Consider the following 19,871-nt stretch of genomic DNA (forward strand, 5'->3'; position numbering starts at 1 on the left):
AGGGGCAGAGCTGCGGTCACTTCCAGCTTCCTGCAGCTGCCAAGCCTCGCGGTTACTCGCTGGTGTCCACGGCCGTTGCTACAAATGCCAGCAGCTGCAAGAAGTTAGCGCCGCCCGCAGCACCTCTTGTGCTCCACAGATCTCAGATTTAGGGCCTGCTTCATCTCAAAGGCAGAGACCACCCCCCCCCCCCATATACTCTCCAACCCCTCCAGTTTCTCTTCCGCATACTCTATCATCTCCCCCACCCCCAGCTCATGCCTCCTCTCCTCCAGCTCACTCCCTTACACGCTGTCTCCCCTACAGTCTTCTCTTCCTCTCCCCCAACTTGTCCCCTCCCAGCAGTCTTGCTCTCCCTTTCCTCAACTCTTCCCCTCCGCAGCTAGTCTCCCTCCTTCCCCAAGCCTCTCTCACCCAGCTCACTTTTTCTTGCACTCTCTCTCCCCACCTACCAGTCTCTCCCCCCAGCCAGCTCCCACCTTCTCAAGACATGGGCTGCTGGCACTACCCCTGCCCCGGAACAGCTGCTGCTGGCAGATCACATCAGGAGAAGGTGAGGGCAGGACCAGCATGGAGGTAGTGGAGATGGGAGAGAAAGTGGTGTGGTTTCTTCTGTGCTGCTTTCTGTCTTGTCCTCCCGTGCAGAAGGATAAATTCCGTGCTGGGAGGCAAATTCTGCATTACTCAGAACTCCCCCAGGAGTAAGTGCAGATACCGAAAAGGAAGGGAGCAATTTTCAATAGTGCCAGGGGTGTTTGGCTTGGCACGGCTGTCTCCGCGGAGAGCTTCCCTGCTTGCAATCTGCATGGGTACCTGAGCACCTGCTTACTTTACAGCGGCTCTGTCTGTAGGCAGTGGAACGGGATATAAGAGCATGTCTGCATTAAAAATGCAGTCGTACACAAGCCCTTTGTAATTCGGCTAGAAGCCCATGGCTTGGGAAAGTCCATGGGTACTCTTAGCCAGACTGAGAAGGTCCAATACTTGGTAAGAGAGAGTCCTTGACAAGAATGTTCAAAGCAATCTCGCCCTGTGGAAAAGGAGTAATGTGACTAGCTTGCCTCAATGTGGATAGAAATCCCCAGGGGCTTTCCTGACGCACAGGCCATAAGCTTAAGCTGCATTGAGGGGAGGTGTTCCTAGGGGGAAGTCACATGCACAGTTTATTTCCAAATCAATGCCTGGATTTTTTCCAGCCACTTTCACCCTGCACCTGTTGCAGCTGCGAAGTTTATGAGAACCTTGCAGTTTTCAAAAGGAAATTATCCCTTTGAAAATCAGTAGGAAGCTCCGCAAGCACTTTACCTTTGCAGGTAACTCACCTTGAGCTACCAATGCAAAGAAGCAAGTTATATCTAAAATAATAAATATATACAATGTATATTATACATAAATATTCCTTCAGGAGCAATGGCAATATTACAATGTGGCCACCAGATGGCAGCAGACACACGAGACATTGTTCCCTTAAACCAGTGTTTCCCCAACATTAACAAAAAAAATGCGTGGAACCTGGGTCTCCATAGAACAGGCAGTGTGGACTTGGAGAGGCCTCGTATGATTAAAAGATGGGTGGGGAAGACACACATGAGCCCATTACAAAGTGAGAAGTCACTGTGGTGCTGGCAGCTGGCTCAATTAACTTGACTGCCAGGTCTCCTCCACTCTGCTGAGAGTTACCCACATCCAGTGCTCAGTGCAGGCTCTCCCCGTCTCACTCAGCCTGGGGATAAGTCGGAGGCTGGAAGGTGAGGTGGAGGTGCTGTCTGCATTCTGTGAGCTACACAAAGCAGGGCCCAGCTACCTGTGCCCTGCATGCTGTCCACTGAGTTCTTCCAATCTATGATGCTGGCAATAAATGAGAACTAATGGTACAAACTAAGAAAGTTAACACCCAGATTGAGACATTTTCCTCTCACCCCTATACTATAGTGGAGTGGCCTAGGTTCTCCGACGCTCCCTGTGGCCCTGGGCAAGTCCCTTCAGCCTCTGCTGCCTCAGGTACAAATGTAGGAGGTCCCTTACTAAGCTGCACTGTTTATCACACAGCCTGCCCATACTGCACATTATTTTGGGCCAAAACACGCCCCTATTACATGAGCTGCCTTGCACACATACAATTTGCAAATGCATAGGTAATCCTATGCAAATAAAACACAACTGGCCCAAGCAGCGTTGTTTTCAAAACAGTGAGCTGCAAGAAAAAGCTGTGTCCCGATGCTCCGGGGCTGCTATTTAAAGGGCCACAGGACCTGAAAAGGGAAAAATACCCTCTGGAGGTCTTGGTTGTCTCTCGCTCCCTAGGGAGGTGGCCCACAGTAATAATAATAAAAAAAAAAAAAAAGTAGATAAAACGATGGCAGTGTCGTGCAACGATGCCCTGCCTCCTCCCCTTTGAAGGAAAAACCTGGGAATCTAACCCCACCCATCCCCCTATAAAGAACACTTAGTCCCTGGGGTCTAGTAGTCCCACCACCCCAAGAAATAAAATGCCTGGTGGTCTAGGATGGATCGCACACAATATCCCAAACTCCCGGACCTGCACTAGGTGCTACTTCAGCCCCTCCTCCCCTCCCCAAAAGTGATATCACAATCTCACGCAGGGCTGGTGTGGCCCTCCCCCTGCATGAGAGGCCTGGTGAGTGGTCAGGGCTCGGAGGCCGCAGCACAGGCACTGCCCCGTCTGCATGGCGACCTCGGTAAAAGAGAATTGCAGGGGGTATGTTCTGGTTCCTTACCGTTCCTCTTCAGGAAGTGCAGCGCGTCCCGGTAGCCCTGCTTACACATCTCTCGCAGCACCTGCAAGCAGAGTGAGAAAGAGGTCACGCTGTGACAGCATCATGCCCTCTGCCGCCACACCTCCCTCCTCTGCTCTGGAGACACACGCTCGGAAGCGGAGGGCAACCGAGAAAGTGCTTGACTTAAAAATAAATAAATAAAAGGGCCAAAGCAGGACCGACAGAACGTCAACGGCCGGGGAGGAATGGACACAGATCATCGTTTGTTAGCATTTAAGACATCCAGGCGCCAGGGACCAGCCAGACTGCGTCTATGGAGAAGACGTCAAGCCAACCTCCTCATCTGCTGTGGGAGAGCGCCCGAGGGGAAAGGGGTGCGTGCGATAGATCCCAACTCCAGCGAGGCTTCAGATCTGGGCCCTGCAACTGGTGCACAGCTGGCTGGAAGAATGGATTCATAGGGCAGTTTTTAGCCTGGAAACAGCGGATCAGTCTAGGCCTGGTGCTATTTAAATATGTGCAGAAGATACATCTGTAAAATCTGCCAGGGACACTAAACTGGAAGGAGCTGCAAATATTCTAGACAACAGGATTAAAACTCAAAGTGGTCCGGACGTGTTAGAGACATGGTCAGTGATAAACAGAACGCTAGTGACAAAAACAACTTTTCCTGCTGTTCAGAGGAGATATTAAACGCATAAGAGGAAAGGAGGAATGACTGCTGGAGGCTGTAGCAGATCATAGTCTGGGTCTGGAGTCTGCCCAGCAGCACTGTCGTAAATTCAGCCCAAACCTTACTGGGATTATTACACAGAGGATGACAAGGAAGCCATGGGAAGTCAGAGGAGAGAAAAGCAACCTGAACAGAAGGGAGGCTGAAGAGCTGGCCTTATTTACTTTGGCCAGAGAAGGCTGAGGGGTCTCAGGACCAATCAAGTCTGCCCAAACCCCAGCTGACCCGAGGACAAAGAAAGTTGTCTATCCTGCTGTAATGTAAGCTGTGTCAGTGAGGGAGGGGAAAGCTCCACCACTGGAAAACCTCTGTCTGGAGTGATATGGGGGAGTGGACCCTGCCTGCGGACCTCTGGAGATCTCCTGCAGCCCCGTCTTTTGAAACAGACAGATCTCTCTATACAGTGATCAGGAGAGATGTAGGGACACTTGCACCAGGTACAAAGGAAGAAAACCACTGATGTTCCTCAGGACTTTATTTTAGATTTAAAATGTCCCCTTTAGGATCAATTATTGGTATCAATGGCAGAATGGCTGAAAGCTAAGCAACTCGTTCAGTTCATCCTGCCATGCAGTGGGTGGGCCATGGCCTTACTAAAATCCGGTCCTTGCCGCAGAATTTGTGCGAGAGAGCTGGGGTTGGGTCGGGCAAGAGGAGGAGAGCAGTGCTGCGTCACCAGCGTCCTCCATCATCATATGGGATTCAAAGCAGCAATCGGGCCACATGGCAGAGGAGGAGGGAGTGATGGGAATGGGAGAGCGAGAGAGACTGGACGGATGGGCCACATGGCCTTTTTCTGCTGTCCTGATCAATGTGGGAGGGGGAGTGGGGGAGCAGGGGGAAGGGAACGGGTGGAGCTTGGTTGACTCGGCTCCCCTAACCAAAAAGGTGTTACGATGCTCCTGGTCTCTCATTACAAGGTGTCGATCTAGTAATCCTCTAGCGTGCAACCTGGCGTTGTTTACAGTTGCCGCTTTGACTATGGAGTTTCACATTTTGGCTACAAATAGAAGTTGCTGTGCATCTCTTACTCTGAATGCACCAGCTCTCTGCCTTTTTGGAGCAGGAGGATCTGGTAAAGTGATTCGTGCACGTATCGTTCCAGGCTGGACTATGGCAGTGCAGCCTCCTGGAATTTCGATCCACGGCCTCCGAATGGCGCAGAATGCCGCTGCTCCGCTTTTAACTGGTTCTCGTTCTAGATGAAAGCCTTCATCGGCTCCCAGTTGGGTTTCAGGCCCATTCTAAAGTGTTATTGCTTGGCTTTCAAGCCTTTGCACCAGTCCTGTCAGGTGCACCTAAAGCCGCCTGATCACATATCAAGATCCTGTTTCAAGATCTCTCTCACAAGATGGCAAGCTTGGCGGGCACTTGTGCCCAGACGTTTTCATGTTGGGTGTTCACTTGTTCATGGATTATCACAGTCTTCGTAAGCTAAGAAAGCCGCCTTAGTCCAGCAGGTGTTTACTTACTGAGGCCTTCTCTCTTTGGCCATTTTAGGATACATTTATTATGCGAAACCATCGCAATATTTTCCCAGGGAAAGGCAAAATATCACAGCTTGAGAAATTACCCCTTTAGATTGCTCTTATGTTTGATTAATTATTATGCATTAAAATCGATAACATTTTATTGTACTTGTTAATGTTATGAATTTTATGGGTGTTATTCTATATTCTAGGAAGCAATAATCAAACTACCTGCATTTCAGCAAACTCCATAGCCAAAATAAAGCAAAACCACACAGGTAGTTTTGATTATTGCCCCATGGAAAAGTCCCACCCACATCCGGGCCTGCGGTTTGCATGGATCCCTGTCCAAGATCAAACTATAAAGGAAGTTTTCAACAAGCTTTACTTGTACCCACGAACGTGCCTACTCCAGACAAACACTGACATATGCTAAAATAGCCTTTGATGGCTTTGATTACTGCCCTCTTACTGGCCGATGCAATATAGTGAACTCAGCCCAGCGCACAGCTTAACACGCGGTTGGACGCGCATTTTGAATGCGCTAGAATAACTCCCAATGCAGTAATGGGATTAGCCTGTCCAAAAATGCAGGTCGAAACAAGCATGCAGCTAACAGCATTCATCACACGTAAATTCAATGTAGATGAGGCTATTAACTATTGCCCCCAATGCAGAAAAAACCCCGGCACCCAACGCACACTCGTTAACGTGGCAAACTTAATACCAGCCCTGGAGCTGCCGTCAGTGGCTCCTCCTACTTAGTGTTGTTGTGATACTAACACCCACTGCTTGCGGGGATTGAAATTTACAACAAAAAAAAAAAAGGGTGGGAAGGGCTTGATTAAAAAAAAAAAAATTAGTGGGCACACAATAAACACGCACAATATACACACACTTCAGGTGTGCACGTAGAAAGTGAGTGTGAGTTATCGGTGGTGGGATAAAACGGATGCTCGTTTTCCTAACCCACACACAGCCATGTCTCCAGGGCGCCCGGTGCTTTTGAGCGCTGGGGACACACAATCTGTCCCTCGCATGCCCTTTTTAGTGGGGTCACTAATTTTCAGACTGCATCGGGTGCCCAGGGGCCATGGATGTGTGTGCACTCAACACGAGCGCCTGTTTTACTGCACGCTTTTATTGCATCGGCCCCTTAATGTTTGTTGGACACCGCCTTGAGCATTTTTTGTGATGGGGGGGGGGGGTTTAATGAAATAAATAAGCAAAATAAATCAAAAAGTATTCAAGAGAACCAAAATGGCACACAGCTCTTGATCTGCTGCTGTGGCTGGAATAGGGAAAAGACTCCGTGGTCCATCTGGCCCCTGACACCTGGCCGAGGGCACAAAAAGGTACGTGGTGTCCCCTGGAGGCACGACGGGGCCTTACCTGGGGCTCTGGTGGGAAGAGGGCTTTGGAGAGCCGATAGAGGTTGCTGAGGTTGAACTGGATGCTGGTGTTGGTGACCCTCAGCTCATGCAGGTTGGTGCAGCTGTCCCGTGGGCAGATATCACTCTCCCCGGAGAAGGGCGACACGGTGATCGTGTTCTTCAGCTCATACTGAGGCAGGTTATCTGAAATACCTCCATCAACATACCTCTGCAAAGAAAAGGCAGGATTACACGCTAACTCTGTCCTCTTCTTCCTGAAAGGTGCCAAGAGGCAGGCGCGGTTTCCCTCGCACACACAGACTGGGGGAGATCCCGGAGTCGCATACAGACGCTATATTGGGAAACAGGGCAACAAAGGCTGAAGTCTAACTATGCCAAGATCAGACGGTTGATGGGCTCCCAAAACAAGTGCAATGACAGGATGATGTCTATCCCCCTTCTTCCTCCCCTTGCCCTCTGCCCTGGCTGTGCCACCACAGATCCTGAACCTCTTGTGTAAGGCTGGAACTGGCTGCACGACCCCCCCTTGGATTACTGGCTCCTCAACATCAGCTGCACCCAGGGACCGGAGTGCGTCCCACCCTGTCAGACCCGGAAAACCACACAGTCCCCTTAGAGTGCCAGCACTAGACAGACCGTCTGCCCGTGCTCCTGCCATGCCAGCAGCTCCACATTCAGTGTTCTCCAATGCTAATTCTGCAGTATCGCAGCAGGTTTTATAGTCTTTTTCATGCGGGAGGAGTTCGTTACTTGTTTTTATTTAATACGTTTTAGTAGTTTGCCTTTAATTTTAGATTATGTTTGGTTTCTGTTGGTTTTCTTATTTTAATGATTGACCATCGCTTCAGCGTGTTTGAATGGTGATTCCTGAAATTTAGTAAATAACTAAATGTTAGGGGTGGAACTGGTGACCGTTCTGTTATTACTGCTACTAAGAGTAATATCAGTCATTCCTTTCTGTTTCCTGGTGAGAGAGAGCCGTCTGCCTGCCAGGGCCTCTCAGATTCAGGGAACTTTACTGGCATGGACAGATTGTACACATCAGAATATAAATAAAAAAAATTAATACAATAAACAAACGTGTTGCAGAAGTAATATACAGAATGATTCAAACAAAGAAAGGAAACATTACTGAATGATAACCGGTCCATGTGTCAGGCTCTGCAGGATGTGCACACGGATACCCCCTCTGCCCATCCTGTCTGCCCAGCAAGCTTTTTTTTTTAAATTATTATTATCCACAAACTTTAACCTACATCACTGCAGCAGCACAAACACAGGTTTAACCTCCCCCAGTATCAAAGACCATGAGAAATGTGTCCCAGGATTTCCTGCTGCCCTGTCCTCACCATGACCTCTCATCTACTGGTGCCACAGGCCACATTTCTGTACATCTGAGCCCTGTGTCTGGAGTGCTAGGGCTGGTTCTGGCACTTTCAGCTGCTGCATTACAGAAGACAGGCTCAGGGCTCAGCAAGGCCCCCCTTCTTGTTATTTATAACGTCCTGAACCAGGGCACCGCACGAGTCCCTTCCCTGAAGAGCTTAGAGTCTAAGTCACGTGCACACCTGCCCACGTTCCTGGGAAGTCTGTGGCGTCACAGATCCTGCTTTATGTCTCTGTGAGAGCTCTCTCGGTTTTCTGTCTCCTGCTATGGTGGCACAGTGCACAACTGCAGGAGAGAACAGGAAGTCGCTCCTCCCTTCTCCTGTTAGCTGGACTGCACTCTAAACAGGTGAGGAGACGGGATGCCTTCACAGTCCCGACACCGGTCTGGCTCTAAGATACCTCACTGGGCTTACTGTGATAGCTGCAGGGGAAAGCAGACACCATCGGGCGCTGTCTAAAGGCGGCCAGAGTGGTCAGGTGGAGGTGGATGTAATTGGTGACCACAGAACAAGCACTGCACAGTAAGGAAATTGTTTCTGTAGGATGCACAAGGATTAGGGAGTGCTCCATGAAGTTAGAAAGTAGCACACTTAAAATAAATCCGAGAAAATTCTCTCATTCAATGCACAATTAAGTTCTGGAATTCACTGCCAGAGGATGTGGTTAAAGCAGTTAGTGTAGCTGGGTTTAGAAAAGGTTTGGACAAGTTCCTGGAGAAATCCATAAACTGCTATTAATCAAGTTGATTTAGGGAACAGTCCCTGCTTATTACCAGCTTTAGCAGCATGGGATCTGTTTAATGTTTGGGTACTTGGCAGGTACTTGTAGCCTGGATTGGCCACTGTTGGAAACAGGATGCTGGGCTTGATGGACCCTTGGTCTGACCCAGTATGGCAATTTCTGATGTACAGTCCTATGCCAGCGCAGGGAGAAGGGGAGCACTGGTGAGTGGAGGGAAGAGGAGTACAAGCAAAACCAGTATTGGCCAAATTACAGTGGCTTCCAGTGGAATATAGGGTTAAATACATGCGGTTATGCTGACCCATACATTTTGGCTGCTGACACTCTGCCTTGGGCTAAGGCCAAGCCGTCCATATCCTTCCGGTCATCTCCTATGGCCTTGCTCGATGTTCCTCTGGTTAGACAGGCCAGGCTTTTGGTGACAAGGGAACGTGCTTTCTCTGTTGCTGCACCTGTCTTCTGGAACAGGAGAACTGCATCTTCTGAATGTTTTTAAAACTTTTTTAAAAACCTGTTTAAAGCAGGCCTTTTCTTAAACAGAAGTCTTCAAGCTTTCGCTTGAATGACCCTATCTGCTACACTCCCATGAGGCTTTAATTTTTTTTTCATTTTCAATTTTTATTCATGTTTTTATTGTATAATTATATTTATTGTTTTGTCTTACAGTCTTTAATGCACTACATTATGTGTGTATAACTTTGTGAGCTGCTGCGGGCCTTGGTATCAGCGGCATATAAATACCAAAATATATAATTAAATAAAGGAGATAAGAGCAGCAGCAGCAGAGGGGGCGGTGGAGACCGTGGTGAGAATGGAAAGGAAGGACACTGAGCACTGCCCAACACATTTTGGTACACAGGACGGCATCAGAAATTGTCTGCCCTGCAGGGGTGAGAGGGCGGCCTCTTCTCGTTTCTGGCTCCCGTCTGCAGGACAGACATCGGCGGGTCCCCTCTTCCATTAATCTCACGGTGAGCAAACCCCAAAAGTTCCCAGATCCAGTCACGCCGAGAGCCCGCGGCAGAGCTGGGATGAGAAGTGAGTGGGATTAGAACTTGGGTCTCCTGACTCCCAGCCCATGGCTCTAACCACTAGGGTGTGGCCAGAAGGTGTTTCCCCACACCGCCCCCTGCTGGGGACTGGTAGCTGTCAGAGGCAAGCAAGAGAGCTGCACACTAGAAACCCAAAGCTGCATCGGAAAGTAACTTTCTTCTCAGCTTCCTTTATTCCTCCTGCAGGGGTATAGGCTCTAGAATATGCTAGTCACTCTCTCCAAGCGCAGGAGAATATGTAAATAATCTTATCCCTGGAACTTCATGCTGGAAACTTTAAAGCATGTGAGGGCCAGAGCACCTTCAGGGCCGACTGATCACCTAGTGCTCCATCTAGGAGCTTAGATTATGTAGGAATGAATCAGAAGAGATTCTAAACTGAAAGCTTGGCCAACAAACCCTTCCTTCGCTTGCTGTGCCGGCTCAGCCCTGCGAGGTTCAGGCTGGGCAAACCATTTCCTCCCAAGCTTGTGCAAGAAAGTAAGCGAGCAGAGCCCTGCGCTGTTCTCAGCTACTGCACCAACCAGTTCTGCAGCCTCTGCATTATTTCCACAGTCCTGGAGGCACACTTAGCCTGCCGGCTTTTCTGGATAGCCACAGTGATTGTGCATGAGAGGTCTGCACATCCTGAATCCCCAATCTTTGCACATCAGTTCCTCCAGGACTGGGTTGGGAACGCTGGAGGCAGGCAGGGCAGGGCATGCCCACGATCTTATTCCACCTCTGCACACTACCATCTGTTTCCAATGTTATCCAAAATGATGCTTAATGGGGAGGGGGATGGAGAAAAAAAGTAGAGGTCCATGGAAAAGGATAATAAAATGTGAATCTTGGAGTTCATTTGAGCTTTATGGGACCTAAACCATTGCCCTAATTGTTTATACGTAGCACCCACTGAACATAACCCGTGACCTTCCCATTACTGCTCCCACCTCTACTCCATCTCTTCCCAACCTAAGTCAAGTCCACCCTCTCTCATTATGTCCTCCAACCTGAGCTCTTCCCTCGCTCTTACTCCCTCCATATTTATGGCTATCAAGTCATATAATCCCCTCATCAGTGACTCATTCTGGTACTCAGTGGCTGTTCCATGTACTTTAAGTTATATTAATTAGCAAAGTTACCTCAAGAAATCAGCTAGAGATTAACACCAAACACCTGAATGAGCAATAATATCACTGCCAAAGGCTGGAAGGTTGCTGTATGAACAAGCACTAGGTACTTACCACTCCCTGCAGGCATGGGGGAATGAGGCCACAGTACACAGGGATGAAGGTGCTGCACACACAGGCCTACAAGACAGACAGAAGACAGGAGATTGAGGCAGGAGCCAGAGACGCAGACGTCATTATACAGCAAGCTAAGCAGTTATCCTGTAGGATCCTCGCTCTCCATGACCCTCTCTCTCTCTCTCAGCACCCCTACCTCCCAGCAGCCAGTAGACAGGAGGAAAAGTGTTGCACCACACCCGTGTCTGCCTCCTGTCCGGCCTCCCTCTAATGTTGCCAGCAGGTCCCACAAGACTATGGGATCAGAGTGAAGCTGCCAGTGGTGGCATGAAGTGCCACATTCCTCCTGCTGTCCACAGGAAAGGGGGAAGAGGATAGGATGGGGTGAGGGGGCACAGGGTCAGAGCCTGGAGGGAGAAGGCCCTCCCTCCCATGCAGCACATGCAAGTTGTACTCTGATTGCTAGAATGTAACTCACCCTTTCATTGACTTTTACCCCTCCGCCCCCTCATCTCACCTATATCCTGCCTCCTTTCCCATCTATCGCTCTGTCTTTTTCCTTCTTAACTTCTACTTCCCCAGCCTCCTGCAGGGCCGGATTAAGGCCAAATGATGCCCTAAGCACAGCCCAACCACGCTGCCCCCTCGGCCCTTCCACTGCTTAACGGACAAGACATTAGGACTCAAGAGCTGAAGGTGAAACAAGAGATTACAAATTCAGTTTTCTTCCAGGCCAGACCCCTCAACTATATTAAATAAAAACATTTTTAAAAATTTTATTTAGTAACACCAAATAGCAGTAAGCAATATATGCAAATTTATAACAAGGGGGCAAAAGAAAAAAAAATGTTAATTTTCACCACTTTGTGGTGCCCTATGCTCGGGCTCATTTTGCTCAACGATTAAATCCAAAGCTGGCCTCTTTCCCAGCTTTGGATTTCCTCAACCAATCCCTCACCCTCCTCCTCAGCTCTCTGAAGCGGCGGCAGCCAGGCCCTCGGCTGACAGCTTTGCGCCGTCTCTGCTGCCACCACAGGCGCTCCCAAAACTCACGAGAGCAACCCAAGCAGGAATGCTGGCCTGCAAGTTCTGGACGTCTGGCATTGGGAAAGGTTGCAGAGCAGCTGAGAATGGCTGGACTAGCAACGCACTACCTGTGGGAGGCAGGGGAGAGGACTGGGCCCCAGAATGGCTTGGCAACTGGGGTAAGAGGGCAGTTGTGGTAAGAGCGGCCAAGCCATTACTGGAGAGCACACACACTGTGCCACTGTGTGATACAGTAGGAAGCCTGTTGTCTAGCTCTGTTCTTTGGATTTCCCTGGTTGAATGATCACAGCGGAGTTGTATTTCCTGACTCTCTGCAAGTCTCCTGAGGATCCAGAGTTTGGAAACTACAACAGCATAAAACATCAAGTGATCACTACAATGTCACAGAGCATCATGGCACTGCAGAATCACAGAGCGCCACAACAGATAGCAGCAAGGAGATGACAGCAGAAAAAGACCAAGCTGCTGACATATTCCTGACCACACTACTAAGGAAACATCCCAGCTACCAGTTACAGAGCAGGACTGCTTGTTAAGATCTCTCACTCTTCATTCAGGACAGTTTTTTTTTCATTTCCTCATTATAGTCTAAGGGCATTCAAGAGCCCACAGTTCCCCTCCAGCACCCCCTTTTCCCTTGTCTAAGCACAGCCATCTAAATAACCCCAATACCATTGTGGCCATTGCCCAAACATCCAGCCTCCTAGATCCCCTAAGCAGACTTTCAGAAAGACCTGGCCTGTTTCCACAAGGACTTCTGCAGACAGACCCAGGTGCTGGCTAATTCTACCATTGCAACTTACTGACCATATTTGATTGCCTGTGTTTTTGCTAGGACTTCTAACATTTTATATTAAATCATTTCGTCATACTTTCTGGCAGTCCCAATACTCCTTGCTGAATTAGGCGAGTGTGACACTATAAGTGCAGCTAGGTCATTGCTTTCTGCTCTCTCTACTTTTAGTAACTAAGCATTCTCTGTGCTTATCCCAAGCCCTCTTAAAATTCCTTTACTGTTTAGCCTCCACCACCTTTCCCGTGAAAACGTATTTCCTGATGTTTCTCCTCAGAGCCTCATGCAATAATCCCGTGCTCTAGAATGTCCTTCCCCCGGAAACAGGGTTGCTTGTGCATGAGCGTCTCTATCATATCTCCTCTCTCCTTTACTGTACACAAAGTTTAGATATCTAAGTCTCATCTCAACAGTGCAGACCCTGCACCATTTTGGTAAGCCCCTCTCTGGATGGCCTCCACAGTACTCCAAGTGAGCTCTCACTAATGACATCATCATCTTCTCTCTTCTACCAGTTAGGCCTCTCCTTATGCACTGGAGCGTCCCTCTGGATCGGTTCAGTCTTGTCTTACTGTTAGCCTAGGCTGACCTCATTAGACAAAAATCACAGTGAGGTCTCTTTCCTGCTTCCTCAATATCAGTACAATGTCACAGGATAGAGTGGCGACTCTGCAATGCGACCGGATCCCGAGCAACTACTACAATGTCAACGACTGCTGCAGAATCACCACAATGTCACCGAGTCCTGTGGAATTACTATAGTTGAAGAAATTCTATTGAATGTAATCCGAATCCACACTACAATACAGCTAAATTGCATGGAACCATTACACTGTAATTAAAAAGTCTGTGGAATTGTTACAATTTAATCAAACCTCAGATAATTACCACAGTGTAGCCAAATAATGTAGTGCGGGATTAGAGCAATGTTACAGAAATTGTGTGATTGCTACAATGTGAACCAATGCTGTGAAACTGTACTAAAAGTGACCAAATACTGGGAATTGATGCAATGTAGCTATGAAAATTGTGTAATTGCATTTTGTTATTAAACAAACAGGAGAAGGTGGTGCTCGCTCTTGCTAAAAAAAAAAATAGCCCTTAAGTGGAAAGAGGCTCTTCCTCCAGCAGAGGACGACCGGGTGGCAGACATATTACACACACTTCCTCATGAAAAAGCAAATTATCCTGCAAGAGGCTGCGTGGGCAGGTTAAGAAATACATCAGGCTATAGGCATCAGTTCGTAAAAATGCTGGAACCGTGCCACATTGAGAATCCAAACATGGACTTTTGTGGGGATTTCTTTAACCTCTTTTGGGGTTTGTTTGGGGTTTTTTTTTTTCAAATTACAACCAGGGTTCACGTGTAGTGCACTTTCACTTTCTTGGGTTGACTCTCCTGAAGAGCCTACGGGAGCCCTTCCCTTGCATGGATCTGGTCCAGATTTGCCCGGCGTGCGCTCACCTGCACAATTTCAGGAACAGGGCCTACGAGCTCTGCCTATAGACTGGGAAATGCACTGAAAAAGCAACTTTGTAGTCCTTCCCTTAAAAGTGGTCTTGGTTCCTCTTTTACCAACAAATGTCAACACACAGTGAGAGTCGTTAAAAAGAGGATTTCTACAGAAGAGGGAAGTAATTGCAACACTTGTTGAGTATTGGCACATTCTTGTTATGCCTTGCTGGACTGTGTCCTAAATTTGTTTTTCTTTTATCATCTCCCAATGCTCCTGCTCTATGGTTGGGATAATAAAAGAGGCCTGTGCGTGTAAAACAGGGGGTTTACATGTGTGGCCGGGCCTTGTGCCTGCTGCACGCATTTTAAAAAACAGGCCCAGCCACGCACGTCGACCCCGGTATGCGCACAAGTGCCGGGCCGAGATGGCACCATTGTACGCCGGCAGCCGGCCAGCGCGCGCAACTTACTTCAGCTCCGGCCCTGAAGTTCAAAAACAAAAAAAAATGGATAGGAAGGGTTTAGGAGATGGGGAGGAAAGGGGTAAGAGGGAGGGAGTAGGGGAAGTTCCCTCCCAGTCTGCTCGTTAACTGGAACAGACTGGAAGGGAATGGGGAAAGGCCCGATTTCATCGCCACGCGTAACTTACTAAAATCCCCCCCTGCGTGCGGGGGATATATAAAGTCTGGTGCACATGTGCACGTGGCCCATGGATTTTAACATGCGTGTGCCAGCACACACACGTTATAAAAATCCACGTGTGCGTGCCGGGATCTGTGCGCACCTTTTAAAATCTACCCCTTAATGTTGTTTGTTCTTTTATTTACGTTTCACCTACAATCTGTTCTTATGTATTGACCTAATGTTTCGACTTTATTTTATAGATTTCCATAAAGAAAAAAGAAAAACCAAAAACTGCATTTTTCTTCCAATACACAAAGCTTTTTTTTTTACTTTTGAAAGGGGAATTTAGTCTCCCAGCCACATCTGTTCATGACTTAGAAGTAGCCACAGTTTTCCTGCAGGTCTGTTTACTCTTTGGATAATTCGGATCTGTGTCCAGTCACAGCAGAGGTCAGGAACTAAACCACTCACTGCTTTGTGAAGAGGACAAGCCCAGGAGGGGGAGGAATTGCTACAGAAGCTGTGGTTCAGTTACTGTCCGATTGGGCCGGTGAAACGGAGAGCAGTGCCTGGATGGGCAGCTCCTTGGGAATGCTGAGCCTGGGACCATGCCAGGGCCGGCTCTGCTCTCCAGGACGTGGAGGGGCTGCGGACGAGTGCCAAGGAAGCCAGCATGAGGTTCCCCACCAGGGGGGCTGTGAGCGTGTTCTGCCCACCCCCTTCCCCAAACGCATGTGGTCCTTTCCTCCCCTCACTATCCCTGATGAAAGCTGGATTTGTGATGAGCTAAAGGACTCTGCTAGCTTTTCTCCCAGCGATTCCTTTCTGCAGGGTAAGTTTTTGAACACCGATTCTTTTCATCTATCCCCGTTCCTTTCCTTCACAATCCCCCCCCCTCACTAGAACCATCTGAAGCAATTCAGGCGGTGTCTGTAAAGTCTAAGACCGTTTGTTTTATTGGATGGACTGTAACATTAGCTTTTTGAACTGTGAAGATAACAGATTTAGATCGTATTGCCACTGTCTTTTCTTTGACCAGAACAGGCCGTATGCAAGTTTATTTTATTTACACAAAACTGGTAAAAAAAAAAAATAATAATAATAATAATCTCTTGATGTTTTATTTGCAGCTCAAAAAATCTTGAAAAATAAGCAAAAAGGTATGGGCACACCTATGTCCAAATCATGACTGACTGATGATTAAAACTGAGGTTATAAAGCATCCCTTAGGGTGCTTATACCTGTGCTATAGGATGGCCGCTCATATTCTCTGATATATATGAGCCTTTGGTCAGACATCTAAAGTTTCAAAGAGTGAGGTCATTATTGGTGTTTGCGTTATTCTTATACTTTGGTGTTGCAGAGTATGGAGTACTGGGCCACGATAGCTGCAGCAGTGGCACCTGCCCCCTCACAAGGTGAGCAGGCACCCCCCTCTCTCGCCCCTTCCACGGTGCTGGGAAGGAGGAGAGGAATCCCAGTCACCATGAAAACCAAATGACCCATGAAATCAGAGTTTACAGGAGCCCTGGTGGGAGGCCTCCAGCCCAGGACCCTGGCTGCAATAACCGGGCTCAGAATCTCCCACCCCAACGCTGGGTGGCCTTGAGGGAAGGCTCATGACGCAGTGTAGCCCAACAAAACCCAGTTTAGATCGCCAGGGTCAGACAGCAGCTTCCACTGAAATATACAATTGCCCGCAGCCACTAAGCGATAGGCAAGGCCTCTGCCGCAAACAGCCTGGGGGCTCTGCCAACGCATGAAGATATCACTCTGGGGGCAGGAAGGCTGCCTGGGACTCCCATCACTTGCTCAGCGATGTCACGTGACCCAGGTCAAGGGGGGAGATTTTAGGTCAGTCCTGGCTTTCTGACAACCCAATCCTGAAGCGTTCCGGGACCTGCAACACAGACTTTAAAAAAAAAACCAAAAACGGTAGAAGCAGGGAATATAAATTCAAAAAGCAAAGCCTGACAAAGATCCCCACCTTGAACTGGGCCACTTGGCAGCAGTGTTTCTTATCTGAAGATTGCTACCTTGAATGAGATTAGGACACAGAAACGTAAGGCTCGTGGGTACCAGGCAGCTCCAGGTCCTGAAGCAGAGAATTTATCAGGATGGGATTTGCCCACTGCATTGCTGACTTGGATTTCTGGTTTCCCAATTTTTTTGGTTTTTTTTTTAAATAGGATTATAAATCCATAGGGGCAGTGGCATCAGTTAAGCCTCTCCGATGTCTTGGAGACACCTGGCAGGTAACTTTACTGGGATCTTCTTTAGCAAGAGACTCCAGAGGCATAAAAGGGGAGAAAACAAAAATGATAAATCAGACTTTTGCTGCTCCCAGCATATAAAATGAGCAGCTCACCTATGAAACTTCCAGGACTGGCCTGGTGGCTCACTGGCCACACTGCCCCTGCCAAGTGGACCTAGGTTCACTTCTCAAATCTTCCATTTTCCAGGCCACTTAAGGCTGGGGGATGCTGTGCAGTCACCATTCACAGCCCCTGGAAATGAGACGTCTCAGACATTGCCCAACAGTGACACCTAGTGGCTGGATTTATGGCCTGTGATTGCAGAGTTCCCAAAGGAGCCCAGGCGCATGGCCCGTGACCCAGCCTCGGATTTGCCAATAGGCCCACTAGGCCTGTGCCTAGGGAGGCAGAAGGCCAGCTGAAGATTTGCTACTTATCAGCTGTGCTTGATCTCACTTAGCAGAGAGCAGCGGGGAACACCAGAGCCTGCAGCGCGGAAGAATGAAAAGCCCCTCTCTTCCTGTCACTGAGGGAGGAGGGGGAGCAGACAGAGCAGAGTAAAGAAGCTTATGCCTTAGATACTGCTCTGAGGTCCCTTGTCTGGGAGGGGGAAGGGGGTGACAGCGCCAACAGTGCCCAAGCACAACAAAATCCTAAATCCATCACTGCCCTAACCAGGCTATATGGCAGCAATGGGCTAAGTGTGTTAAAAGGGATATAAAATAGGTAGAATTAAAGCCTCTGGCACTGCCAGACAGAAACCGGTCCTAGTTGAGCTGAAATCTCATAGGAATAGAAGATTTCCAGCAGGGAATTTTCATGACATTGAAGTACAAAAGGAGACCCCTTGGCAATGCAAACCCCGCGACCCTTCACCTGTACCAGCTCCTCTTTGGTATTGAACTGGGAGAGCAGCACGTTCTCGCCATCCGAGACGCGGGTCAGCGAGATGCCCAGCCGCCCCGTGGCCAGCTCGTGTGCGTTGCTGGGCAGCGTCTTGTACAGGCAGCTACGGATGATCTTCACCAGGTTGAAGGACGGGTGCAGGGGCCCCAGGAATCGCTTGCGGGCTTCCTTCGACACCTCTATGATGTTAGCGCCAGCATCACCTGCAACAGAAGCAGCCGGACAGCAATGGGAGTCATTCATGCGGCTTAGAACATCTCATAGTAAACCTGGCAGCTTAAAGGAAAACACCAACACACAGTCAGATGTGGCAAACAGGGGGCATAAAAACAAAAAAACGTTTCATGAAATTCTAACTTTACACTTAGATCTGATCACCAGCGGGCAAAGCACTGTACATGGTTACACTGACCCTTCCCCAAGGAGCTTACAACCTATGCTTGACCATATGGCAAGTGACTTAGTAGCCAGAAGCACTGGTACGTGATCTCCGAAATGAAATGGTTCAGGTTGTATCACATCCCAGGGATTGCTACAGCAGCTAGGATCCTGCATTCTTAGGCTGATTATTGCATTTTTCTATCAGCAGCTCTGCCCAGGGCCATTTCAACCTGTCTCGGTCAGTCCCCCTCTCTGCTGAGATTAAGGCGTGGTGGTGGTGGTGGTGACCCATGCCTTAAGACAGCCCCAGCTCGGACACCAAAGACCAGGAAGAGCAAAGGGGAAAACCCTGCAAATGTAGGTATATGTGGGGCAGACAAGACAAGGACTCCCATGTTACTGACACGTTCTGTAAACGTGCGGACGCAGAAATCCCTGCCTCAGAGATCCAGCAAATGCTCCATGTCCCCAAGGCAGTGCAACTCTGAATGGGACTGGAACACATCAGCTCAGCAGCACACAAGACACCTGCAGCTTTGGTCCGGCGAGAGCCAAAGCCCTCAGGAGTTACAGGCAGAGAGCATTCAGTGTTTCACCAAGAAAAAGCAGCGCAGGAGACTAAACACAGTGCGAAAGAGATGGAGAGAGAAAAAAGCGAAGAGACAGGGAGTAAAGGAAAGAAAAACTCGAGAAAGGGCTGAAACGACTGAACGGAGCGTGAAGGAGAGAACACGGGAGAGCGGAGGTTTTGCTGTGCTATTCATTTAGCTCTGTTAACCACTCTGGGCAGTCTAATATTGCCTGAGAAAGCTGTTAATAAATAGACAAAAAAAAAATAAATGCAGCGGACCTTGAGCAGAGTGACCCTCGCTTCCTAAGGTTGCTGCCAGTAGGGGTGAGCATCTAGCATGGCTCATGGACTCCTTACCCTCCTGCCCTCTCACAGCTTTGGGAAGATGCTGGCCCTTTCCTTATGTTATCGGAGTTCTGCTTGTTTATTTGGGGCCCAGGTATACAAGGCAAGGGACCTGCTCCTGCTTCTCATGAAGATGAGAATTTACAAGGCCAGGAGGCAGAGCTTAGATGGAGAAACACCCTTGGGCCGTTGAGTCTTGACTCAGGTGAAAGTGCGTTTCCCACCTCTGAACAGAGCTCTGCATGTAATGTTTCTTGGCTTGGTGATGTCCAAATGGATATCCTGATCCACAGCAAGGAACTGGTTCAGTGTGTGTCGACTCAGTCAAGCACAAGTGGTGAAACTTAGGGAGGAGGTGGTGAGGCTCTTGAAGCCTCTATGATCAGCAGAGGGTGAGGAGACACCTTACCAGCAGCGCACGAGAATAGCTGGACATAAAGTTACTAGAAGCCTCACCACAACCCCACCTTCCCTAGAGGAGCAAGTGAAGAAATGATCCCGGATGAGGAGGAACTGAAGTTACAAGATCAGAAGCCTGTGTGTTTGGAAGTGAAAAGGTAGTAATTGATGGTCTCTGCTGTCCCAGGAGATGTGCTGTCTGCCAGACGCCAACTCAGACATCACAGAGAGATTGTTGAGAATAATCAAGTTTACTATTATCCAATGCTGCTCCTCCATGTTGTCACAAATGATACGGCTTACGTATCCCTGGAACATATCTAAAGTGATTTCATGGCTCTGGGAGAAA

At 48.7% G+C, this 19,871-nt stretch overlaps 1 protein-coding gene across 4 annotated transcripts in view; it reads right to left on the reverse strand.

Annotated features, from left to right (window-relative positions):
- The window catches only part of PNPLA2 (patatin like phospholipase domain containing 2), a 100,514-nt gene that overhangs the window by 26,856 nt on the left and 53,787 nt on the right, over positions 1–19,871 (reverse strand). For 3 of the 4 annotated variants that reach the window (XM_029582111.1, XM_029582108.1, XM_029582112.1), the window contains exons 2-5: positions 17,797–18,029; positions 10,743–10,808; positions 6,333–6,542; positions 2,739–2,799 (exon numbers count right to left, since the gene is read on the reverse strand). In XM_029582111.1, coding sequence (XP_029437971.1) covers positions 2,739–2,799; positions 6,333–6,542; positions 10,743–10,808; positions 17,797–18,029 — 570 coding nt within the window. The remainder of the gene's footprint in view (positions 1–2,738; positions 2,800–6,332; positions 6,543–10,742; positions 10,809–17,796; positions 18,030–19,871) is intronic. The other variant, XM_029582110.1, reaches the window with a different exon arrangement.

The sequence above is a fragment of the Rhinatrema bivittatum genome, chromosome 17 (assembly GCF_901001135.1).
Source record: "Rhinatrema bivittatum chromosome 17, aRhiBiv1.1, whole genome shotgun sequence".
Taxonomy (NCBI): Eukaryota; Metazoa; Chordata; class Amphibia; order Gymnophiona; family Rhinatrematidae; genus Rhinatrema; species Rhinatrema bivittatum.